This window comes from Hyperolius riggenbachi, chromosome 4 (assembly GCF_040937935.1).
Source record: "Hyperolius riggenbachi isolate aHypRig1 chromosome 4, aHypRig1.pri, whole genome shotgun sequence".
NCBI classification, from domain to species: Eukaryota; Metazoa; Chordata; class Amphibia; order Anura; family Hyperoliidae; genus Hyperolius; species Hyperolius riggenbachi.
In genome coordinates, this window is record NC_090649.1 from 100,807,691 (window position 1) to 100,834,642 (window position 26,952).

At 45.7% G+C, this 26,952-nt stretch overlaps 1 protein-coding gene across 1 annotated transcript; it reads left to right on the top strand.

The window, feature by feature from the left end:
- The first annotated feature begins 1,539 nt into the window (after positions 1 to 1,539).
- On the top strand, positions 1,540 to 26,548 carry ADI1 (acireductone dioxygenase 1). Its single transcript, XM_068280346.1, has 4 exons — positions 1,540 to 1,722; positions 13,293 to 13,412; positions 20,380 to 20,559; positions 22,487 to 26,548. The coding sequence occupies exons 1-4, from the start codon at positions 1,603 to 1,605 to the stop codon at positions 22,604 to 22,606; spliced, it is 540 nt and encodes a 179-aa protein (XP_068136447.1). The 5' UTR covers positions 1,540 to 1,602; the 3' UTR covers positions 22,607 to 26,548.
- The last annotated feature ends 404 nt before the right edge of the window (positions 26,549 to 26,952 follow it).

The window sequence follows — 26,952 nt, forward strand, 5'->3', positions numbered from 1 at the left end:
TGGTAATTATCTAGGCACACACACACAGATCGTATTGTTGCAACAGGATGCGATATTCACTTGGACTATAAGTCCCTAATACTATAATATCACATGGCTTTAGGGGTGATGAGGTGTCGTTAATTTAAGGTAGACTTGTAATAGAGGCTGTTCACTTTAGGGTATTTAACGCACTGTCACTTTAAATCATAATGTGGTAGTTAGGAGATAAGGATATATATACCCATGTTAACAGAGGGTGGTATGTAATATAGGAAGATGGGAATATAGGGGTAATTTTTTGTTATGATTTAATAATGGGTGGGTTATATGTGATAGAGTATGCACAGTGCCAGAGTGTTATGGGGTATGCATTGTCTGTCATGTAGAGGTCTCCGTTATTTAGAGATTGTACTATTGGGTGGTGAGTAGGAAATAAAAGGTTTGGAATGTATAGCAGCATTGGATCATGTAATATAAGGTTGTGTACATTGTAAACAGTATTTTAAACTTGTACGTATTGTAAGTTGTAGTTGTAATGGTCCCCGCTGGGTTGCCTAGCGACAAGAAGAGGGCGGCGACGTGGGCGGGATCCAGCGCGGTGATTTTAGTATTTTAGACATGTCATGTATTTTAGACCTGTTCTGAACGGGATTTCCTGTTTGCTCTGATCGCCGGAGGCGATCGGAAGGGGTGGGGGGATGCCACTGCACAGCGGCTATCATGTAGCTAGCGCTAGGCTAGCTACATGATTTAAGAAAAAAAAAGTGCTGCGCCGCCATCCTGGCGGTTTTAATAGACCGCCAGGGAGGTTAAAGGTGGCCACACGCCATACAATTTTTTAAATATCTGTTCAATTTAAGAATTTTTCTGACTGATTGTAACATTTCAAAAATATGATAAATGTACCACACACGTTTGCTCAATTTTTCCCCACTAATAACAAAAAATGATTGGAAACTCTGAGAAAATTGCTAGGGTGTGTATATATTAATAAATTGACAATCTCACACACACCATACAATCTTTTGAAAAATTGAAGAAACATTTCCAGCATTTCGGATCAATAAAAAAAAAAAAAAAGATGTGAATTTTTCAGTCGAATAAGAAAAAGCTTTTGATTTTTTTGGGGAGATCCGATCATATTTATTGAATTGCTGTAAAATCGAGTCATTTTATTGTATCGTGTGTGGCCACCTGGTCAGATGATTAGGCTTATGAATAGTAATAGGTATCAATTTTGCAACTGGTTGCAAAATCTGACAAAGTTTCAAACTCTTTCACCACACATAGAATAGAAAATAACTCATAAAATACGTCCAATTAATCAAAACAGCAAAATCTGTCTCTTATGTACATAATATTTGTTTAAAAATATCCATGATATGTTCCGCAGTTTGCTCGCCTTGTAACATTGCATTGCTTTCTCCCAAGCTGCGGGCAATGCATTCCGTGTCCAACCAACAAGATGGAGCCATTGCCCGGGGCGGCGACAGTTTCCTGGTTGGAGACGGAGAGCAGCGAATGGCTGAGCGTGCAGTAGCGGGGGTGGGGGAGCGGGCAGTGCGGAGTGCAGGGCAGCTGCTGGGACTTCGGTGGACGACGTGTAGATAGACGGGCAGGATGGTGCAGGCCTGGTATATGGATGATTCTGATGAGGATCAGAGGAAGCCGCACCGGCTGCAGCCCGATCAGCCTGTGTCAGCGGAGCAGCTGCAGGAGCTGGGGGTGCGTTCCTTCAAGGTGAGGAGCACGTGACGTGTGCCTATGGAAGTGCAGCAGACCTGGCTGGGCTGAGGTCCTGCACTGTTACTCAGTCTCTCCAGCTGCAGCGACAATATGCTAAAAATAGATACAAAGTTATCAGAATTGTATACCTGTAATTAGTCCGTGTGTTTCCCTTGCTTAGCTTCAGCTTTTGATTTGTTTACTTTAAAAACCTGGGAAATAATCATCAATGTGGTGGTGCAATGCCTGGTACACACCATGCAATTTATCTTCCGATCAACGGGTCGAATCAATGATTTCGGACAGGTTTTCGATCAAGTTGTGCTGTTGATTTTGTCTAGAAGTGATTGGAAAATCGATCAGAAACATGATCTGTTACCTGTTGGTCATTTACCTGTTGGAACTTATTGATTTGATGGGAAATAGCATGGTGAGTCCTGGCAATTTAGGCACCACAAGAGGGGGTTTCTTGGCGTTAGAAACCACTGAGGGGGGGGGGGGGGGAGGGGTCTTGGGGTTAGGCACCACTGGGGGCAGGGGGGGGGGGGTTGTCTTAGGGTTAGGCACCACAAGGGGGGGGGGTCTTGGGGTTAGGCACCATGTGGGGGGTTGGTTGTCTTAGGTTTAGACACCACCAGGGGGTTGTCTTAGGGTTAGGCACCACTGTATATCTGAAATTTCATCAGAATTTAAATTTCAGGATTTACAAAGCAGAAATGCGCATTAAGCACATGATGAGGGAGGATAGTGTGTGGTTGCCTCAGGTTGAGATGTAAACCATTCACACACAGCTAAGATCTGCTCACATGACTGATCACACTCAGAGGAAAGCAGTGCATGAGAGAGCCACGCATTGCTTTACAAATCAAGGGACTATGATCAATGCAAGCCTTACTTGCCATAATCAGGATACATTCATGTAAAGATCCATGGGATGGTACAGCGGCAGAATGAACAACATTCTCACATGGAGTCCCAGGTTTCTCACATGGAGTCCCAGGACACTGTCTGCATAGAGTTTGTATAGATTTCCTCTGGGCCGTTTCCTCTCACAATCCCAAAACATACCGATAAGTTCATTGGTTTGCATTAAAAATGTATCCTTAAAAGACAAATGAAGCGAGAGGGATATGGAGGCTGTCATACTTTTCCTTTTAAACAATACTAGTTGCCTGGCTATCCTACTGATTTTCTCTCTGCCTCTAATACTTAGCCATAGCCCCTAAGGCCTCATTCACATCTAGCTAGCGCAGATGGCGTGTGATCCGAAGGCAACGCATTCTATCGCACGCCATATGCGCTGCTGATCCCATCCATTGACAGTGATGGGATCAGCGCTGCGCTTGCGGGGAAAATGCAGGCAGCAGTACGCAAGCGCTTCCTAGCGCATTGTACTGCTGCGCAGCACAGTAGATGTGAATGGTAGATGGGCTGTCTGCTACTCTGCCGTTCCTGCGTTTAAGCACATCATACCTGCTTCCAAATGTACACAGAAGCGCGTATGATGTGAACGAGGCATAAACAAGGATGCAGCAGATTGGGTTTTTGACATTATTGTCAGATCTGACAAGATTAGCTGCGTGCTCGTTTCTGGAGTGATTCAGACACTACTGCAGCCAAATAGGTCAGCAGGGCTGCCAGGCAACTGGTATTGTTTAAAGGGAAAAAAAAATATGGCAGCCCCCATATACCTCTAACTTCAGTTGTCCTTTAATATATACAAAGTGTGGCAAGGATTGGGACTCGATCCCTCATGTGATGTTGGGTGTTGCTGTCTGCAGAGTGTTGGTTATCAGCCGCCTTGGCCGAGATTGATCTAGTGTGTGTACACAGCTTAAGTCTATTGAATGGACTATGATAGTGGTAGGGATTCATTTGTGGACCTCTCTGAAGGACTTGACTCAGGACTTTGTACTCTGGGAACCTTTGCAGAATGTGTACATTTTTGCCATAAATCGGTAAACATAACTATCTCTGTGGCAATTTGGGTCCTTGCCTCCTGTAAGCAAAAATGGAGAAGACACCGATTGGGAACACAAGGCAAGGCAAAGTCTATTGGCAACAAGGTTGATATGCGAATACTGAGGGCTCGTTTCCACTATAGCGAATCTGCATGCAGGCACCGCATGCGGATTCGCATAGGCAATACAAGTGGATGGGATTGTTTCCACTTGTGTGGGTGCGTTTTGGCGTGCGGGGGAAATCGCGTGCGGCAGGAATCCCGCAGTGCTTTTAATAGGGAAATCGCATGCGGCTTTGTCATGCGGATTTCCCTGCGATTTCGCGTGCGATTTCGCATGTAAAGCTATGGAGCTTTACACAGGCAGTGACATGGTTAAATTCGCCTGGTTCCTTGCCATGCGAAATCGCATGCGAAATCGCGGGGAAATCCGCATGCGGAAACTCATCCGCATGCGATTTCGTCCTCGGTGGAATCCAGGCGAAACGAGCCCTAATGGTATTTACAAGTAAAGTGCTGGATAGAAAATCTGTGTGTGGTTTCATAAGAGAGCTGCCACGTTCCACCGCTGGGCCCCTCCCCCCCACAGTGAAGTAATCCCATTAGATGGTCCCCCGTTGGAGGAGGGGGGGTAGTCCATATTGACTTTAAGGCTGGGTGCACACTTTCAGTGCATGAGAGGTCGCGGTTTCTGTCAAAGCTGTTTTTAGTGCGTTTTTTGTGTGTTAGCGTTTTTTTCCATACATGTGTTTTTTTGCGTTTTGCGTGCGTTTTAACACCCTTGCTGTTTGCATATACTAAACGTATATGCTTTTCCCATGATTTTTTTTATTGTGTTTTATTCAAATCACTTGGAAGACATCAGGAAGCGGAAATATCAGAAAACATAAAAAAAACAAAAACGCATGAAAAACGCATACATTGCGTCACCATTGACTTTCATTATGTGAGTTTTTGATGCCTTTTTGAAAAATATGCAACAAAACCAGCGGTTTTAAAAATGCATATTATAAAACGCATACAAAACACATATGCATATTTTATATGCGTTTTTTGATGCGGCCCATTGACTACTGTTGCAGGCAAAAACGCTGCGTGTTCCACAACGCTAGCATTTCTGCTAAGTGTATTCCCAGCCTCAATGTCTGAAAAGCGACAGTAGGAACTAGCCTTAAAGTGAACCTTAAGTCTGAAAAAAAGAGAGTTTTACTCACCTGGGGCTTCCAATAGCCCTCTGCAGCTAATCGGTGCCCTCGCCGTGTCCCTCCGATCTTCCTGTCCCCGCCGGTGGCTACTTCCGGTTTCGCCGTCAGGACCCGACAGGCTGGGAACGCGAGTGATTCTTCGAGTTCCCAGCCACAATATCTCCCCCTATGCTGTATATATTGTATAATATTGTGGCTGGGAACGCGAAGAATCACTCGCATTCCCAGCCTGGCGGCCGGTGACGGTGAAACCGGAAGTGGCCGCCGGCGGGGACAGGAAGATCGGAGGGACACGGCGAGGGCACCGATCAGCTGCAGAGGGCTATTGGAAGCCCCAGGTGAGTAAAACTCATTTTTTTTTCAGACTTAAGGTTCACTTTAAATTGCTCCAGGCTAGGAGGGAGACTCTGAGAGTGGTGGGCCTGTATTACTTCCTCAGCCTGTGCCTTGGGTGAGGTCACAACAGCCTGTCAGGCAGGCACAACAGGTATCACCTGTGTTGTCACATAGGACACTGGCCAGTAGGAGGGACACAGCATGAGGAGAGAGGTGGAAGTCCAGGGTGACAGTGTCAGCAACAGGGCTGTGGAGTCAGTACAAAAATCTTCCGACTCCAACTCCGACTCCGGGTGCCCAAAATTGCTCAGACTCCGCCTCCTTGATTTCGACTCCTTAGTCTAAGACCTGGTTCACATTAGCGTTCCCTGTCTGGATTTTCCTAATCTGATCCGGACCGTATACTGTACAAACGGAACGTACGTTCCGCATAGCAATGCAAAGGCTATGCGGACGTTCACATACGTACGTTCCGTACAGTATAGAGCCGGACCGGATCTGGACTCCGGACACTTTTCCAACATGCGCTATTTTTTGGGTCCGGATCTCCGGCCCACGCACCCGGACCGGAGCCGGACCTGAGCCTGACAGCACCATCCGGAACACAGAAACCAATGGGAACGGAAGGCACAGAACACACTGCCTACAAAAACCTGACGTTCTACCCCACTTCCTATGCGTATCCAAGCGGCCATTTCGGATAGGGACACATGGGCCAAGCATGTCTGGAGTGGAGCAGCAGTGACAGACGTGCTGGAGCTGTTTGGCAGAATGTCGGAGGTGGAGGTGAGGCCTACAGCGGAGGAACCTGATTCTACAGGTGCACCAGGTGCACCTTCTGCTGACCCCAACATTTTTTTATTTATTTTCACTATTTTTTCCCCACGGATCCGGAAGGCAGCCTGATGCATGCCTGATACAATCCGATCAGGATCCGGTCCGTTTACTTGCCAAAACGCAAGTGTGAACGGGGCCTTATACTTAACAGGGCTGTGGATTTTGTACAAAAATCATGCGACTCCGACTCCTCAGTTTCTGAACCCACGACTCAGACTCCAACTCCAGGTGCCCAAAATTGCCCCTGCTCCGACTCCTCAACTCCGACTCCACAGCCCTGGTCAGCAATATAGGGCAACAGACTTCTATATAAATTAAGGGCGTGTTTTCACAGATGAGACTCTCATAGCGTTTCCCCGAATACGATTCAGATGGTAAAACAGTCTATTATCAATAGGCTGCCGTCAGATTTAAATGTGGGAGGCATAAACAACTGCATAATTTTGCACCGTGCGTGTGATTTCCCCATAGCCTTGCATGGCATAGTTACAGGGAATGGCATGCATACACACCGGCGTACGATTTCCCCATAGCCTTGCATGGCATAGTTACAGGGAATGGCATGCATACACACCAGTGTGCGATTTCCCCATAGCCTTGCAGGGCATAGCTACAGGGAATGGCATGCATACACGCCAGTGTGCGATTTCCCCATAGCCTTGCATGGCATGCATACACGCCAGCGTGCGATTTCCCCATAGTCTTGCATGGCATGCATACACGCCAGCGTGCGATTTTCCCATAGCCTTGCATGACATGCATACACACCAGTGTGCGATTTCCCCATAGCCTTGCATGGCATAGCTACAGGGAATGGCATGCATGCACGCCGGCGTGCAATCTGGAGATGCACGTCGGGCACAAGTAGAAACGCGCCCTAAAAAGAAACACTTCATCAATTAAAAAAACTATAAAATCCTGACGTGCGTCTCCGGGAGAGGGGTTTGCGTACGGTTTGGAGAGTCGATGTGATTTACTGCAGCCTGCATTTTATAGCTTCGGGATGCAGAGTAATTGACTGTGAACAGCTACATTTAATAAATGAATTTGCCTTTTGATGCCTCATTAGCTGAGGCGCCACACTACCTGGTGCTGCAGCGCGCCATCATTCACCGCTTATGTTCCCCCACAGCTCTCCTCTTGTTTTCCTCCCATACAAGATGAAATTTGGTCAGTAACATCTTTTTATGACAAATGTGTGTTAGTCATTTTATCTTATACAATCGGGTGTTCCTGGCGTTGTATTCATGCTGAAATATGCTTGTTGCCAGAGGGGCGACCACCAGCGGAGAGCGGCTGCAAAAAATGGCATCCGTTCCTTCAAATATTTTATGACGTACATTTACTATATTTACTGAACCTAAATGATTCATTCTTTCATCCTTCTAGGTTACAAAGATAACTTTAGCAAACTTGTCAGAACAATTAAGTCTCATTGTTGCCCAAATAGTCTTATTTAGTTTTGGAATGAGCAGGGAAGGTAGAACCTCTGTCTGGATTTTATTGCTGTCTGCGTCCTCTGCCTGCCTGCATCAGTTCTTTGCCTGCTTGATGGGACCCACTAGAGTGTTTTTGGCAGCGTTTTGGAATCGCTTGTAATTGCTAGCGATTTCCCCAAATGCTTTGGCAATGTAAGGGGATGGAGCAGGGCCAGATATACCATAAGGCACTGTAGGCACATGTCTACAGGCGCCTGATGATGGAAATGCGGCTTACTCCCTTCCCCTAGTGGCTCCCTTCTTCCCTTTGCAAAATCCTGATGAGAGTGTAAATGAGAGGTTTCTCACCCTGCCCTCGGCATTCCACTGAATACATTCCACTGACTTCAGTCAGGGGCAGCTCTAGATACTTAATACTGAGGTTTCTCTATCTACCGAATACTTGGGGCACCTCTAGCTACTTAATATTGAGGGTACTTCTAGTTACCTAATGCTAAGGGACACCTGTAGCTACCTATGATGGGCAAGGGAAGTAAGGGAGATGTGACACGTGGGCAAGTCGGCACACTTGTGGTGCAGTTTGGGGTTTGTAGGTTCATGGAGAGGAAGTCTAAGGTGCCATGAGATCTGTGCCTATAGGCTCCTGTGAGGTAAATCTGGGCTTGCGCTGGAGAGATTATAATTAGGGAAATAGCAGTTGCAGAACATGCAGCATTTTGGGAGCATTTACTCTAATGTATTGTATAGGAGCAGGGAAATCACTTCTAAAATCACTTGCAAAACTCTACCACAAATCACTAACATTTGCATTAGCGTGTTGTAGTGGGTCCCAGGCCTAAAGCTGTGTGGCAGTTGATGGCCTGCTGCTCCTGACTGTGGGCCCGCCGATGCAGAAAGCTGCTACTGTGGCAAAGTGGAGGCCTTTCCCTGGCCAGGGGATTTATGGAGCCACTGTGAGGTGTGGCTGTCATCCCAGAGACTCTAGTATGAGTACAGCCTCCCCGCCCCATCCAACACTGTGCCTCAGCAATCAATCTGCCTGGTGGATCGACTTGGCTGAGCGCTGGCCAAGGGCATTGTCTTCCCCACACACCCCGCCCACTTCATCCCACACCTCATGTCGCTCCTCCACCCCCCTGCATAGCAACAGAACACGCCAGAGGGATTACGTTTCGATCACTGCGACATGCCTCATACGTGTGTATGAGGCTTTAGGCCACATACACACATCAGACCATAGTCTTTTGAAAATGAAAGATCACAGACCAATCTTACCATCTTACCACCCTTCATGTAGTATGAGAGCCATACCTACACAGTCTTTTCTATGGAGCTGAACTCCACATCAGAAAAAAATCTTTGCAAGATGCTGCACACACAGATGCTGTACAGACACAAAAGATCAGTATCTGCAAAAGATCTGTTCCTGCCAAAAATCCATTCCTGCAAATTGTAATGATAGTCTATGAGATCTGCAGATCATCATACACACATGATTTAACTGACATTCATCTGCAGATCAGATCCACCAGGATGGATTTTCAGATCTGCAGATGATTGCTTGATCTGCAGATGAATGTCAGTTAAATCATGTGTGTATGATGATCTGCAGATCTCATAGTCTATCATTGCAATTTGCAGGAATGGATTTTTGGCAGGAACAGATCTTTTGCAGATACTGATCTTTTGTGTCTGTACAGCATCTGTGTGTGCATATTCTTGCAAAGATTTTTTTCTGATGTGGAGTTCAGCTCCATAGAAAAGACTGTGTAGAGTATGGCTCTCATACTACATGAAGGGTGGTAAGATTGGTCTGTGATCTTTCATTTTCCAAAGACTATAGTCTGATGTGTGTATGAGCCTTAAGGCTTTGTGTGTATTTTAGTGTGTGTGCTGGGGGTGGTTATAGAAACCACCAGCAAAACGAGTAGCAGGTTGGTTGTCGGTAGTGGACTGGGGGCAGGAGTCTTTAAATGAGCTTGGGGTAAGAGATACAGTGGAGGAAATAATTATTTGACCCCTCACTGATTTTGTAAGTTTGTCCAATGACAAAGAGATGAAAAGTCTCAGAACAGTATCATTTCAATGGTAGGTTTATTTTAACAGTGGCAGATAGCACATCAAAAGAAAAATCGAAAAAATAACCTTAAATAAAAGATAGCAACTGATTTGCATTTCATTGAGTGAAATAAGTTTTTGAACCCTCTAACAATAAAAGACTTAATACTTAGTGGAAAAACCCTTGTTTGCAAGCACAGAGGTCAAACGTTTCTTGTAATTGATGACCAAGTTTGCACACATTTTAGGAGGAATGTTGGTCCACTCCTCTTTGCAGATCATCTCTAAATCCCTAAGGTTTCGAGGCTGTCTCTGTGCAACTCTGAGCTTGAGCTCCCTCCATAGGTTTTCTATTGGATTAAGGTCCGGAGACTGACTAGGCCACTCCATGACCTTAATGTGCTTCTTCTTGAGCCACTCCTTTGTTGCCTTTGCTGTATGTTTTGGGTCATTGTCGTGCTGGAACACCCATCCACGACCCATTTTCAGTTTCCTGGCAGAGGGAAGGAGGTTGTCGTTCAGGATTTCACGATACATGGCTCCGTCCATTTTCCCGTTAATGCGATTAAGTTGTCCTGTGCCCTTAGCAGAAAAACACCCCCAAAGCAAAATGTTTCCACCCCCATGCTTGACGGTGGGGACGGTGTTTTGGGGGTCATAGGCAGCATTTTTCTTCCTCCAAACACAGCGAGTTGAGTTAATGCCAAAGAGCTCTATTTTGGTCTCATCAGACCACAGCACCTTCTCCCAGTCACTCACAGAATCATTCAGGTGTTCATTGGCAAACTTCAGACGGGCCTGCATATGTGCCTTCTTGAGCAGGGGGACCTTGCGAGCCCTGCAGGATTTTAATCCATTGCGGTGTAATGTGTTTCCAATGGTTTTCTTGGTGACTGTGGTCCCTGCTAATTTGAGGTCATTCACTAACTCCTCCCGTGTAGTTCTAGGATGCTTTTTCACCTTTCTCAGAACCATTGACACCCCACGAGGTGAGATCTTGCGTGGAGCCCCAGAGCGAGGTCGATTGATGGTCATTTTGTGCTCCTTCCATTTTCGAACAATCGCACCAACAGTTGTCACCTTCTCTCCCAGCTTCTTGCTAATGGTTTTGTAGCCCATTCCAGCCTTGTGCAGGTCTACAATTTTGTCTCTGACATCCTTGGACAGCTCTTTGGTCTTTCCCATGTTGGAGAGTTTGGAGTCTGCTTGATTGATTGATTCTGTGGACAGGTGTCTTTTATACAGGTGACTAGTTAAGACAGGTGTCCTTAATGAGGGTGACTAATTGAGTAGAAGTGTCTAACCACTCTGTGGGAGCCAGAACTCTTAATGGTTGGTAGGGGTTCAAAAACTTATTTCACTCAATGAAATGCAAATCAGTTGCTATCTTTTATTTAAGGTTATTTTTTTGATTTTCCTTTTGATGTGCTATCTGCCACTGTTAAAAAAAAACCTAGCATTGAAATGATACTGTTCTGAGACTTCATTTCTTTGTCATTGGACAAACTTACAAAATCAGTGAGGGGTCAAATAATTATTTCCTCCACTGTATATGGTGGCTGACATATTTATTTCCTTTTAAAGAATCCCAGTTGCCTGGCAGTCCTGATGTGTTTGGCTGCAGTTACGCTGACCACATAGAGGGACACAGGAATAGCCACTGGCTGTTCCTGTGTCCCCCCCTATATGGTCAGTGTAATGAATGGCTGTTCCTGTGTCCTACTACGTGGTCAGTGTGATGATTGGTTGTTCTTGTGTCCCCCTACATGGTCAGTGCACTGCAGTAGTGTGTGAAGAACACCGGAAACAAGCATGCAGCTAATCTTGTCAGATGTGACAACAATGTCAGAAACGCCTGATCTGCTGCATGCTTGTTCAGTGTCTATAGCTAAAAGTATTAGAGGCAGAGGATCATCAGCACGATAGGCAGGCAACTGGTATAAATATGGCCGCCTCCATATTCTGCTCACTGTGGTTGTCCTTTAAGAGCAGGGCTGTTGAGTGGATACAAAAATCACCTGACTCCAACTCCTCAGTTTATGAAGCTACCGACCCCAACTCCGACACCAGGTACCCAAAATTAATACCAGGGCTGTGGATTTGGTACAAAAATCTTCCGACTTGAACTCCGACTCCATAGCCCTTTTTAACTTCTTGCCTACCGCGTCACTCCGATAGGCGTGGGCGCAGCGGCAGCACCAGGACCGCCAAACGCCGATTGGCACAAGGTCTTTGGGGCCTGTTTTGTAGGAGATCGCGCTCACTGATGCGCGTGCATCTCCACTTAGTAGGCGGAGCTCCGCCTTCAGCCTCTCAGCGGCGATCGCTGCTAGGAGACTGTTAGAAGGCGCTGTACTGGGGACAGCCGTGTGACAGGAGGGCCATCTCATGTATTTTTAACTTCATTTTTAATTGCTTACTTTTTTTTAACTAAAATTTGATACGATTATTCAAAATTGAAATATCTTTTCTATAGTGTTATTTGGTAGTGTATGGCCTACCATCTAGTATTTCCACTGCCACAATTGTGATTATTATTCGTGTGACACGGCTGTCTCCTCCAATGACTCAGGGGTGATTGGCTGTCATGGGCGCAAGCCTATGACACCCGATCACGGGGATTGGTTTGCGGGGGAGGGAGGGAGAGAGGTGGAGTAAAAAAAAAACAAAAAAAAACAAAACTTTTTTATTTTAAAAATAAATATTGACAAAAAAAAATAAGGTTCTTATCCGTTAGCCGGGCGCATCCGGCAGGTGGCGACAAAACTCCACCAGAGTTACATGTTTCCGTACTATCCATGGCGGCCTGGAGGGGGAATAGTAATTAGCGCCACCTGCCGGATGCGCCCGGCTAACGGATAAGTACCAAAAATAAACATTGGGTGAGCGATCAGACCCCACCAGCAGAAAGCTCTGTTGGTGGGGAGAAGAGGGAGGGGGGGGAAAGAATTACTTGTGTGCTGACATGTGCAGCCCTGCAGCAAGGCCTTAAAGCTACAGTGGCTTATTTCTTAAAAAATGTCCTAGTGTTTAGTGGGGTTAGGATTGAAGTCAGACACGGCACCTAGTAATCAGACATGACACCTTCCCAATCCCTCTTACTTTTTTTTCCTTTTCAATGTTCAGCTTTATTGGGAAAACTTAAGCTACGTACACACATGCGACAACGATCGTTCGTTGTCAACGACGAACAAACTTTTAATTGATGAAAGAACGACCTAAGTAAAGTTAGTTTTAAAAGGTGTGTAACGATCAGATCGTTAGAACGAATGTTACATCACGTAAAAGTAACTATTGCGCCTGCGCATAAAAATGAAAAGTTCCATGGAGAAATAGTGAAATGCGCATGTCAAGCCTAGTAGGAACGATCGTTTCCAACGATGTACTACTTTTGCAAACGATCGTCGTTGGGAAAAATCCGCCAAGCTAGATCATTCGTTTTGAACGATCGTCGTTTGAAAGGATCGGGGAACGATCGTTTCAAACAACTATAGTCGCATGTGTGTACGCACCTTTACAATTGCAGGATATAGATGCAGACGGAGATGTGGTATTAATTGAAAGCTGTTGAGCTGCAGATCTGTATTACAGAACGTATTTGGGTGATGATGACATGCTAGATGTTGTATTTTTACTCTGTAGCGTGTGTTTTTCCCAATACCAGCTGCTGCTGTGACCGGATTGGAGTCTGTTGCTGAATTACTGTGACAACACCACATATGTCTCCATATTCTCTGTCTCCCCTTCTAGTTGGATGCTGATAATTATGAACTGGATCCAGAGCTAGCGAAGATCCGCAAAGAGCATAATTACACGTTCATGGATATAATTACCATCCATAAAGACACGCTGCCCAACTACGAGCAGAAGGTGAGCATTGGCTGTGGGTGTTGGGCCTGCATTGCACTGCTGGATATTCTCTGTGTGGAGTTGGCTTTGGGCTACAGCTGCTGTACTCCCTAAAGGCCCATTCACTCTAAGGACGCTTTTGGTTTTTTTTTAAGCGCCAGCGATTTTCAAAATCGCCCTAAAAACGCTTGTGCAATGATTCCCTATGAGAGTTCACATATGAGCGGTTCGATTCCGATCCGCTCACCAAAGCGCTGCCTGTACCATTTTGGGGGCAATTTGCCTCAATGGAAGGTATAGGGAAATCGCAAAAAGCTGGAAAAAGCACTTTTTAAAGCATTTTCACCCGTGCTTAGAAAAGCACTTTACAAACAAAAGGTAACACGCAGGTAAGCGCCGGGAGGCACTAGAAAAAAATTGCAAACCGCTGGCGTCAGCGATTGCAATTTATGATGTGAACAAGGCCTAAAGGTGGCCACACACCATACAATTTTTTAAAATATCTGTTCAATTCAAGAATTGCAATTTTTCTGACTGATTGGTCAGATTTTTGAAATGTTTCAATGTACCACACACCTGTGTTCAATTTTTCCTCAGTTAGGGCCCTTTTCCACCTGCAGTCGCTAGCGTTCACGCTGAACGCTAGCGATTGCTGAATCGCAAAACCGGCGATTCCCCAACGATTTTGCAGCCGCGATTTTGCTATGCTATGCACTGCATAGCAAAATCGTGGCAAATATCGCTCCGCCGCGCGTTCGGGTAAAAAACGAATCGCGGTAGTGGAAATGACCTACCGCGATTCCTATGTTAACCTGCCTGGCGTTCTATTAAGATCGCCAGGCAGGCTGCGGGAGGGTTTTTTTTTAATAAAAAAAAAACTATTTCATGCAGCCAACTGAAAGTTGGCTGCATGAAAGCCCACTAGAGGGCGCTCCGGAGGCGATCTTCCGATCGCCTCCGGCGCCCAGAATAAACAAGGAAGGCCGCAATGAGCGGCCTTCCTTGTTTTGCTTACATCGTCGCCATAGCGACGAGCGGAGTGACGTCATCGACGTCAGCCGACGTCCTGACGTCAGCCGCCTCCGATCCAGCCCTTAGCGCTGGCCGGAACTTTTTGTTCCGGCTACGCTGGGCTCAGGCGGCTAGGGGGGCCCTCTTTCGCCGCTGCTCGCGGCGGATCGCCGCAGAGCGGCGGCGATCAGGCAGCACACGCGGCTGGCAAAGTGCCGGCTGCGTGTGCTGCTTTTTATTTGAGCCAAATCGGCCCAGCAGGGCCTGAGCGGCAGGCTCCGGCGGTACTGGACGAGCTGAGCTCGTCCAGACCGCCCAGCAGGTTAAAAAGCAAACCGTAGCGATTGTAAAATCGCTAGCGGTTTGCGACTTTGCGATTCAGCCAGCGCAAACGCGCTGGTGGAAAAGGGCCCTTAGGGTAAAAATGATGAGAAAATTGCTAGGGTGTGTGTATTAATAAACTGACAATCTAACACACACCATTCAATTTTCATCAAAATTGATCAGAAAAATCCATCATTCCCGATCAACTTTTATCAAATAAAAATGGGAAATCCAATCTGATTTCTTGCTCGAATAAAAAAAAAAAGCTTTGCATTTTTTTGGGGGGAAATCCAATCTTTTTTTAAAGAATTGTCGTAAAATTGGATCACTTCATTGTATCGTGTGTGTGTGTGGCCACCTTAACTACTTGCCGACTGCTCCACGCCAATTGGCGTGAGGAGTGCAGTAGCCCCAGGACTGCTCCACGCCGATTGGCGTGAACGTCAGTCTATGGGCTAGCAGGAGATCGCGCGCAGGCTGCGTGCGCATCTCCTGCTTGGGGGCGGAGCTCCTCCCGCCTTCAGTCTCCGAGCGAAAATCGCCACACGGGAGACTGTTAGACGGCGAAACCACCATCTAATGACTTTGTACAGCGCTGGGATCTGCAGCAGCGATGTATTGGGGACAGTTGTGTGACACGGCTGTCCCCCTGGGACACAGGGAAGCGATCCGCTGTGATAGGCTGGCCAGGGGAGGGAGGAATATAAGAAAAATAAAAAAAATAGCACATTTTATTAAAAATTTAATAAAATAAATATTTACAAAAAACAAACAAACACCTGGGGGGGGGGGGGAGGGCGCGATCAGACCCCACCAACAGAGAGCTCTGTTGGTGGGGAGAATAGGGGGGGGGGGGGGGGCGGAAATCACTCATGTGTTGAGTTGTACGGCCCTGCAGCTTGGCCTTAAAGGTGCAGTGGCCAATTTAGTAATAAATGTCCTGGTCACTAGGAGGGGTTAACACCGCATTCCTCAAGTGGTTAAGGCAAGCCATAAACACTATACAATTTTTTTGCCCAATTATGTCTGATGCACACTATGCAATTTCCCGTCAGATCGACAGGTCCAATTGATACTTTCTGACAGGTCCGATCAGGTTTCTTTTTCCAAACTATTTTCCCATCACTTCTGCACACAATTGATCGGAAAACCGATTGGACCAGTCAGAAATTCTCTATTCGACACGCCTATCTGACGAGAAATTGCATGGTGTGTAATGGGCATTAGATATTCAAATAGACAAAAAAGTCTGATTGGGCAAATTTGTAGGGTTTTTTGTGTTTACGATCGGCAAATGACTACCATCACAATCATCAACAGAAAGGCAGTGTTTGTTGTTGGTGATGTCAGTTGTGGTCAGGGCTGTGGAGTCGGTACAACAATCATCAGACTCCTCGGTTTATGAAACCGCCGACTCCAGGTACCCAAAATTGCTCCGACTCCACAGCCCTGGTTGTGGTGCCAATTGAAAACCTAGTTGTATAGTGTATGGCCGACTCCATACATAGACAGTGCTGACACTGTGCAAGATGTACATAAAAAACAGAATGTATTGATCTGAATATTATGTGTATCCAATTGGATAAGAAGTGGCTAACATATGTGTCAGATTATTAATAATTACCTGTAATGAGGAATAGGAAGGCTGAGATTTTATACCCCTTTCCAGCCAACCTCTGGTTTTCTCTGTGTAGTGATTGGTGAGAGAATCCATGTCTGCCAGAGGCGATGATAGGAGCGTGAGGCTAGATTCACAAAGGCTTATGTGCGTTCCCTGTGATGGCATCAATGCAACGGATTGGGAAAGCGGCGTGTTATGTCAAGTATAGTGAAGCATACAGTCAAGGTCAGTATGCTTCACTACCACTGTTAATGTATGTTTTTGGCGGTAACGCCCAGCTTGCAGCGGCATTACCAATACTGCAACTTGTTCAACACACCCATCACACTGCGAACGTAGGCAGTGCACTGCAGTACGGTAAGCAGCCATTATACACCCCACAACTCGCCGCTGTGAAAGTGGCTTTACACTGCCTCTAATTCCGCCATTTTGTGCTTACTGTACAGTAACATTGGACACTTAAATTGGCTGAAAACCCATAGGCTAGGTTCACAGTGGTCAGTTGCATAACACACACGTTATGTGTGTGAACTGCAATGACACTGGATATAGGGCTTGATTCACTAAGACAAATGGCATGCCTTATCCAAGTTGACACGCCTTATCAGAGTAGTATAGCGAGCGCTACGAACGTATGCCTGCTAATTAGCAATGACGAGAGCTCCACTCGTCCTGCCCTGAGCCCCTGCAGGTCCAATCACTTTAAAGGACATTATCCCCGCACTTTAGCCCAATAGACTGCCGGTCACTTGACAGGCAGCCTATTGGGCCAATCAAAGTGCGGGGATAATGTCCTAAAGTGATTGGACCCGCAGGGGCTCAGAGCAGGACGAGTGGAGCTCTCATCATTGCCAATTAGCAGGCATAAGTTCATAGCGCTCGTTATGCTACTCTGATAAGTAGTGTTAACTCTGATAACACATGCTATTTTTCTTAGCGAATCAAGCCCATAGACTTTAATACAAAGCCTGCATGCAGGGAGTTAAGGTGGCCACACACCATACAATTTTTTTAAATATCTGTGCAATTTAGGAATTGCAATCAATTTTTCTGACTGATTGTAACATTTCAAAAATATGACCAATGTACCACACACCTATGTTCAATTTTTTCCTCAGTTATGATAAAAATGATTGGAAACTCAGAGAAAATTGCTAGGGTGTGTATATTAATAAATTAACAATCCAACACACACCATACAATCTTTAGTAGAAATTGAAGAGAAATATCTGGCATTCCGGATCGATTTAAATTGAAAAAAACGGGAAATCTGATCAGATTTTTCAGTCGAATGAAAAAAAAGCTTTCGATTTTTTCCGAGATACGATCGTTTTTATCGATTTACTGTAAAATCGGATCATTTTATTGTATCGTGTGTGGCCACCTTTAGAATAATGCGATCACTTACATTGCATATGGTGAACAGGCCCATAGAATTGTATGGGCAGTGAGTTTACATGCAGAATTATTCTGCAACACAGCTGAGCACTGTGAACTAGCTCAAAGTGTTTGCTTTTTTTTTAATCGGACCCTGCACAATAAGGCTACTTTCAAGGGACCTTTATAAATGTTAGTGTTTGGCCCTGTTCAGTGGTCAGTTGCATTGCAGAATAATTCTGCATGTCAACTCACTGCCCATACAATACTATGGGCCTGTTCACAGTAGCAGATCACGTTATTCTAACTTGCTTTATGCAGGCTTTGCATTAAATGCAACTGACCTCTGTGAAGCAAGCCTTTTTAGTTTGGGGCAGCAATTAGCACTTTTTCTGATCCAGCTGGCGATGGTATAGAGATGTCTGGATGAGATGTCACCACTCTGAGGTAACGGGATTAGGAGGTAACACCACTGAGGAATGTATGCAGATGATATGCATGGTGCCCTGTGGCAGTGTTAGCACATACTGACAGTTTCATACTGCAGTTCACAAATACTTTGCTATAAATGGCACAGAACACGGGGCAAAGTTTGTTTACTGTATACAAAACACATTTTGGCAAACTTTAAGTGACCTGCTGGCCAGCATTATTCTAACCTCTGGGGTAACAACCAAGAGACACACATATCCATCTAGTCCAAATTAATAATTCATTCAGAAGCCAGACTGAGCTTTACAAGAGTCAGACGTGGTTTTTTTTTTTTTTTTTTTTTTAGTCCGCTCAATTGACAGCAATTTGAGAAGAACTCCAGTCTCCTTTGACTTTCACCCCCCTTCTGTGCAGTGAGGTGTTTCCTGGGAGTTGCCCACCCCTGGGATAGTCTGTGCAGTGAGGCGTTTCCTGTCTCCTGGGATTTGCCCAGCCCGGGATAGTCTGTGCAGTGAAGTGTTTCCTGTCTCTTGGGACTAGCCCAGCCCTGGGATAGTCTGTGCAGTGAGGTGTTTCCTGGGAGTTGCCCACTCCTGGGTTATTCTGTGCAGTGAGAGTCTTACCGTCTCCTGGTATTTCCCCAGCCCTGGGATAGTCTGTGCAGTGGTGTTTCCTGGGAGTTGCCCACTCCTGGGATAGTCTGTGCAGTGAGGGTCTTACCGTCTCCTGGTATTTCCCCAGCCCTGGGATAGTCTGTGCAGTGAGACGTTTCCTGTCTCCTGGGATTTGCCCAGCCTGGGATAGTCTGTGCAGTGAAGTGTTTCCTGTCTCTTGGGACTAGCCCAGCCCTGGGATAGTCTGTGCAGTGAGGTGTTTCCTGGGAGTTGCCCACTCCTCGGTTATTCTGTGCAGTGAGAGTCTTACCGTCTCCTGGTATTTCCCCAGCCCTGGGATAGTCTGTGCAGTGAGGTGTTTCCTGGGAGTTGCCCACTCCTGGGATAGTCTGTGCAGTGAGGGTCTTACCGTCTCCTGGTATTTTCCCAGCCCTGGGATAGTCTGTGCAGTGAGGCGTTTCCTGTCTCCTGGGATTTGCCCAGCCTGGGATAGTCTGTGCAGTGAAGTGTTTCCTGTCTCTTGGGACTAGCCCAGCCCTGGGATAGTCTGTGCAGTGAGGTGTTTCCTGGGAGTTGCCCACTCCTGGGTTATTCTGTGCAGTGAGAGTCTTACCGTCTCCTGGTATTTCCCCAGCCCTGGGATAGTCTGTGCAGTGAGGTGTTTCCTGGGAGTTGCCCACTCCTGGGATAGTCTGTGCAGTGAGGGTCTTACCGTCTCCTGGTATTTCCCCAGCCCTGGGATAGTCTGTGCAGTGAAGTGTTTCCTGTCTCTTGGGATTAGCCCAGCCCAGTGCAATGAGGAGCTTCCTTACTCCACAGACTGTCCCAGGGCTGCCCCTCTTGCTGAGTTGCCTCGAGCAACAGTTGGCTCAAACTATCATGAACACTTTTTCAGCCACCAAAAGTTTTTAAAGGGTACCGGAGTCAAAATGTACAAGGTGGCTATACCTGGTGTTTCTTCAGTGTCCCCATAAACTACATGGCCCCCCAGCTCTGCCGACCTCCTGTCTCCTCAACTATACCTAGTTGCAGCACATGCCCTGTACACTTCCTGTGCCCTCTTCAATGGCTCTCAAACGGCTGTGCACAGCAGTCATGGCTGGGTTTGTTCTTGGCATGCGCATATCAAAAACTTTCATATCTTACATGCCCAGGACACTCTTGGCTAAGGTTTTTGCACACAGCCATGGGAGAGGGTACATGGTGTGAACAGAGCATGCACCCTTCAAAAGTGAAGAAAAGGATATAGCTCCAACACGGGCAAAGCTGGGAGGCAACACAGCTTATGGGAACACTATAGGTATGGCTACTACATACATTTTGATTGAGTTCAGGTGTGCTTTAAACTAACCTCTCTCTGTACCTTTACATGCTAAGCCTATGGCAGGTCATGGATCTGTTCACACACCTGTAACTTCTGAGGTTAGGGCCACTTCAGACATACAGGATCCCTGATTTACAGTCGTGGCTCCACATTCTGTGGTCAGTGAAATCCTTACTATTGTCACTTGTGAGGCACCAGATGTCAGAGATGTCAGCATGACAGAACACAGAGTAATTAGATTTAACAATGAACTCAAACTGAGTGACCTATGCTTCTCCTCCCCAGCTGAAGATCTTCTATGAGGAGCACTTACACTTGGATGACGAGATCCGCTGCGCACTGGATGGAAGTGGTTACTTTGATGTACGAGACAAGCAGGAGCGATGGATCAGAATCGCTCTGCAGAAGGGAGATCTGATCACACTACCAGCTGGAATCTACCACCGCTTCACGCTGGATGAGAATGTAAACACTACTACTACTACTACACTTGTCTATGCAGGGAACATCTATTCTACTTGTGGAAGTGCTACTGCAGACAGAAGTTTAATTTTCAGTTTCAGACAGTATGAGAACACTAGTCACAACTTGTGTCTTTATTGCCATTTGGATCCCCATTTTGGAGATTTCCTTACTCATTTGGGGACACACACAGCAATAAACACCTCAGAGACCACTTCTTTCTCAGTGAACACACACAACAATAAACACCTTACAGATGTTGTAACATTTTCCCCCAGTGTAAGGCTCCGGTCAATGCCATGTGCCATATCCAGGCTGGGGTTAGTGAGAGGGCCTTTCAAATCTTGTAGCTGTCACTAGGTGGCAGGAGTTAGGTTTATTTGAACTACATAGCTCATAATTCCTGCTGATGTAATTTCCACAGATGCCTACTATACTTATTCACATGCTGTTAATAACACACACCACGTACAGATATTCCCTGCACTCAGACCAGATTAGGACAGCTACACTGGTACTTCTTAGAATTTCCTGTGCCCCCACGTCAACAGATCAAAGTAAGGCCTCTTGCACACTGCAAGTGATTCCGATTCAGATTCCGCTTTTTAATCAGTTTTTACATCCGATTCAGATTCCGATTTGCAGTTTGCTCCCTGCACACTGCAAACCGGAATCTGAATCGGATGTAAAAACTGATTAAAAAAGCGGAATCTGAATCGGAATCACTTGCAGTGTGCAAGAAGCCTAAGACTTTTCAAAGGATAGAATGGGCACCAGTTTAAACATTAAGAATTTATTGCACTCCAGTCTACAAAAACAGCAGGGCCGGGCCGAGGCAGAGGCTGGAGAGGCTCCAGCCTCAGGGCGCAGTGTAGGAGGGGGCGCACAATTCCTTCAGTTGTCATTCCCAATTTTGTTTGAAGCAGAAAGAAATAGGAAAAGGGGATACATGGCAGTGACTGCAAGTCAGATAACTCGAGATTAAGGTATTGGGGAGGTTGGGGGCCCTGGGGCGCCTCTTAGTCTAGTAGCAATCAATGTGTGACGGCTCGGGGGAGGGATGGAGGGGCGCACTTTGGTGTCTCAGCCTTGGGTGCTGAAGGACCTTGTCCCAGCTCTGAAAAACAGTGTTGCAGCATTTCACATAGTACATCACCCATCTAGGTTTTAGCACACACCGAGACCAATCGGCCAACAATTGTTTCACACAGACTGTGCTTAATCATGGACCGCTTGGTTACATAGCTGGGATAAGGCTCAAAACGCTGTGGAGAAGGGCGTGTAAAGTAGCGTTCCGCGATCAAACAGTTTGTGTGAAACAATTGTTGGTCGAACATTAAAGTCTTATTATTTCATCAGGTGCCTATGCTGTCCTTTGGAAAGTATCACTTATTCACATGCTTGTTGTCAGTTGAGCTTTGTTACCACCCACTCCATCAATAAAAACTTCACATTTGAGAGGGCGTGGCAAAATGACTAACTGCATGTAATATTGTAGTCCTAACAGCAGTTTGTCACACCTCAGCAGGAAGTAGGAGTGGTCTCTAAGTTTCTGCTTAATAACAGCACTATATTAGGACCACTTCTCAATTTTCTCAACAGGAAGTAGAAGTCTCCGAGTTCTGCATAATTAAAAGGCAATGTCTTAGGTGACAAATGAGGTATATATTAAAATATCAGATAACTGTCTAGATGGCTATATTGATAATCCAAACACTGTGGACGTTCATTGGTTTCTTCTGGATTTTTTAATTTTGAACTTAAATGGACTTTTAACAATTGTAGATTAGGTTTGAAGATTCTTGTTGTTCTAGTGTAATTTCTAATCTGGGAGAACCTTCTCACCACTTTCCACTTTTGTCCTGTTATGGTTATACTGTGAGTTTTTATGATTTTTACTTATAAGCTTTCAACTCTTGTTTCCATCTAGAACTACATCAAAGCCATGAGGCTGTTTGTTGGAGAACCTGTCTGGACCCCGTATAACCGACCAGCTGATGACTTCGAGGCTCGAACAAAGTACCTTCATTCTCTACAGCAAGCAGCTTAAAACAATACTAACTACAACTACCTCTTCTGTCCTCTGATCAGGAATGGAACACGTGATTCTGTAGTCTTTTCTCTAATATGTAACCACTACATAGCATCCGTATCTCCAGACAGGAAAGTCCTTCAGAGTCAATTGTGAAGGCTGTTCTTTGCGTTGAAAGACATTGACACATTTTTCTTATATTTCCACTTTTCAGCAATAAAGAGATTTTGCAAAACAGTTACATTATCTGTTGTTATAAAGTCAGGAAATATTTATCTGTTCTCAACCGGCCTGATTTTCTGCAACCTGGGGATCCCCAGTGGGTATAGAATAAGTGACAAAGCAAAACTGGACTGGGTTAATTAAAGGCGTACAAATATGTACGCCGACATTGAGCTGGATGCAGGGGTGAGCAGTGCAGCCACTCAAATCCATGGCGGTGTAAAATACAACCCCCCCCCCCCCCTGTCTTTGTAACGCGGAGGGAGATGTAATGCCCGGAACCCCAAATTACCCTTACATGCCCCACGCAGCATAACATTACTAACATTACTGGTATGGCGGTGCCTAGTTTTGGCGCTGAGGGACATGTGCCAAAACCACTTGCTTTGAACCAAAGTGCTATTCCACTCTGGAGATGGTCATACACTGTACACTATGTTTGTTCACTGAATTCCGTCATACAACTAAATGTACATTTTTTTTTCTTCAGTGCCACTGAAGATATTTTTATGAGTCTTCTTTTTAGAAAATGAATTGGAAGAAGAGAAAAATGATCGTTGGCTAGAAGCGATTGTTTGTGGGGACACAGATCAGCAGTTCACTTTCAGTTGTCCTGACTGAATTGTTGCAGTGATTGTATAAAAGATTGCTTTGTTTTATCCCCCAAAAGTCCTCCATAAGTGGGAAAAAAAAGCTGTTCTCAGGGGAGTAAAGGTAGTACTTGTATGGGGAGACCTGAAGATTATTCTGTGTAGGGCCCACACATATTTTGTTAGGCCCGGTTCACATTAGCGGTGGCTATCCGGAATCGCCGTGCCGGAGCCGCACCGCATGCGGAACGGACGAAACGGACGCACGGCATAGCAATGTAAGTCTATGCCACCGTTCACATGCGTCCGGACCGGAGCCGGACCGGATCCGGACTCCGGCGTCCGTTCCAACATGCGCTATTTTTTGGTCCGGCTCCTCCGGCAGCCGTATCCGGGGCGGAGCCGGACTGCACCATCCGGCCAATACAAATCAATGAGAACCGGATAGCGCACAACACACTGGCTAAAAATCCGGATGTTCTACCCCACTTCCTATGAGGATTGTTGCGGCGATATTGGATCGGGGACACATGGGCAAGCATTTTGGAGTGGAGCAGCACGAGCTGGAGATGTTGGCAGCATGTTGGAGGTGGAGGTGAGTGCTAAACAGCGGAGGGCCTGATTCCACAGGTCCCCCTTCTGCTGACCTCCCAGACCCCAACATTTTTTTTGTTTTTTACGTAACTTTTGCCAAACGGATCCGGATCGCATCCTGATGAACACCTGATGCAACCTGACCGGATCCGGATCGGATCCGGATCAGAACTGTACGGATCCGATCTGGATCCGGTCCGGATCCGGTCCGGATCCGGTCAGGTCATCCGGTCCGTTTGGCAGACAACCGCAAGTGTGAACGGGGCCTTATAGGGCAATCCCCTGGCTGCTTGGCCTCACCTGATGTCAGGACCTCTCTAGCTGCATCATTCTTCTGGCGGTGGTGTCCATACTGTGTGTTTCCCGCTATGTCGGTATAGCACAGTCCCCCGAGGTCAGATCTATATGTAGATGACTATGAACAGATCTGCTCATAATGCTGCCAGAGTCCCAGTCCACAAGCTATGCTGGCAGGATGGGAACAGAGAAGGTTGTATGTTATTTTTTCATATTTTTATAGAACATTTTTGAAGAACATTATTAAAATGGAAAAATTCTACTTCTAGATCACAATATGGGTAGCTATGAAGTTTGCGAACTTGTGGTGGTGCAAGTGCAGGTGGATGACGCACCCTGAATTTTAAATACCCAGCCCAGATTTGCTGGATCACGTCCGTATTGGGAATCCTCGGGGATCACTTCAGGTACAAGAAAAGGCTTTAAAGAGAATCTGTACTCTTATATTCTTACACTAAAAAGCATACCATTCTATTCCTTATTTTCTCCTGTGCCCCTCTGTGCTGTTTCTGCCACTCTCTGCTGCAATCCTGGCTTGTAATTAACAGTTTTAGGCAATGTTTACAAACAAACTAACCAGCTTCTAATAGGCTCAGCTAAGCATAGTGTGTGAGTATGCAGGGGGCCTGCAGAGGGTGTGTATCGCTTCTACCAATCACAAGCAGCCCTGCACATTCCACACAATCAAAGCCTTTAGCCCGACAAACAGGACAGAGGAAAGATACATTGATTTATTACAGAGACAGTGTAATTAGGAAGAGCTGCAGAAAGCCCCAGCACATTAGAACAGGCATAGGAACTCATAGGATAGAAGAACTAAGGCTGAAAAAATTGTTACAGAGTCTCTTTAAAGATATTTTACTTCCACTCATCTAGCAGGTCTTCCTGTGGTCCATGTTCTGCTCACTCAAGATTAAAGTGGATGGCTGTGGGACCAGAAGGCATTGCAGCATCCCCTTACAGTGGATCACAGTGCAGGAGACCCAAACATATCAGCATCTTCACAATGAGGAATGGAGGAACCTGTCCTAGATGAGGAGGGAAGCTCCCGAGACACAAGGAGACGAAAAGAAACTATCCCTTGAGAAAAGTTAGACCCTATGGGTCCCTAGGTGCAACAATTTTAGTGCAAATCTAAAATGTTGCACCAAATTTTTGGACCCCTCCCAGGACTAATCTTTCTATATTGTTTCACCCATTTTTTTTTTTGTTTGTTTTTTGTTTACTCCTATAAGTGCTAACTTTTCTCTTGGGATAGTTTTTTCTTCCTCTTGTGTCTATAGGTATAATTCTATCCCTTTGACCATGGTGGGGACCTACCTTATGGGTTGGTTCTTGCCTTGTTTTGTTTCTATCTGGAGAGACAGCATCAAGCTGGGTGTGATGTTAGCGCTAATCTCAAGCGCAATACGCACTTTAACAGGCTGACCAAAACCATCTATGAAGATTGTTTTGGAACATTCAATTCACTTCTCCTAGGAAATCCTCTTCTGTTCAAGGGGACCTGAACTCAGAACGCCCGCTCTGCTCTAAAATATACGCAACAGCATAATAACCTTTAAAGAAAAACATTTATTTGTTAGAGCTAATACACTGCAATTGATTGCAGGATTTGTATCTACTTCCTGCTTTCCTTTAGGGAAGCAGACACATTGTTAACATCCTGTGCTTTCAAGTTAGCCTCTCTGCTGTGGCAGTCAGCTTAGGGATCAAGCTACCACAGATGCGGTTTTAATACGTTTGCAGTTCACATATGTAAAACGCATATATGTTTTGTATGCGTTCTTATAGTTACATTTATGCAAATCACTAGGGAGACCACAGGAAGCGGAAACGCATTAAATCTTTTATTAAAAAAAAAAAAAGCATGTAAAACACATGAAAACGCTATGCATATGCGTCACCATAGACTTTCATTATGTGTGTTTTGGCACCCATCCTGCATAATATGCAACAAAACCAGCGTTTGCGAAACACGTACTGTAAATCGCAGTTCTAAATATCTTTTCTGCGTCCCAATGACTAACATTGCTGCATAAAACGCAACGTTTTATACAATGCTAGTGTTTCTGCTATGAGTGCACCCAGCCTAAGGGTTTTCCCAATAGCATAATTTTGCCATAATGCCCCCTTATATATGAAATTGTAATGAAGTCTTCAATAGTTTGCCCAATACTGTACAGCTAAAATAAACTATGCAACCAATCTTATCACTGTGAAATGCCTTACAAATTACAATAAAGTTTTATATTTTGAATGTTGTTCCTTTCGGTTTTGTCTTTATTTCCCCCCTATTGAGGTGTCATCCATCCTATCCTGATAACACAATGCTGCATGGTTAAGCAAACTAGTAGCTGACTGTAATAACACTGGTGTCTGATCAGTTCCTGCTCTGTGACATAAAGCTGTAATTCCAACCAGTTGTTTATACAGAGGGGACAAAATCCAAGCACCCTTTTTCTGTTGCCTTGCCTACGTTGCAGACTGGATCGGACGGAGGCAGATGCAGAGAGCCATGAGGCCAGCTGTCCCTCCTCTAGCTCCCTCCTTGGCCATGGCAGAGTGGCGAGCTGAGCTCTGGAGAAGTTGCTCACTTTTTGGTGCTAGGGTCTCTTAAGCCACGTCAAAGCATCCCTTTCTATGATTCATGCAGCAGCATCT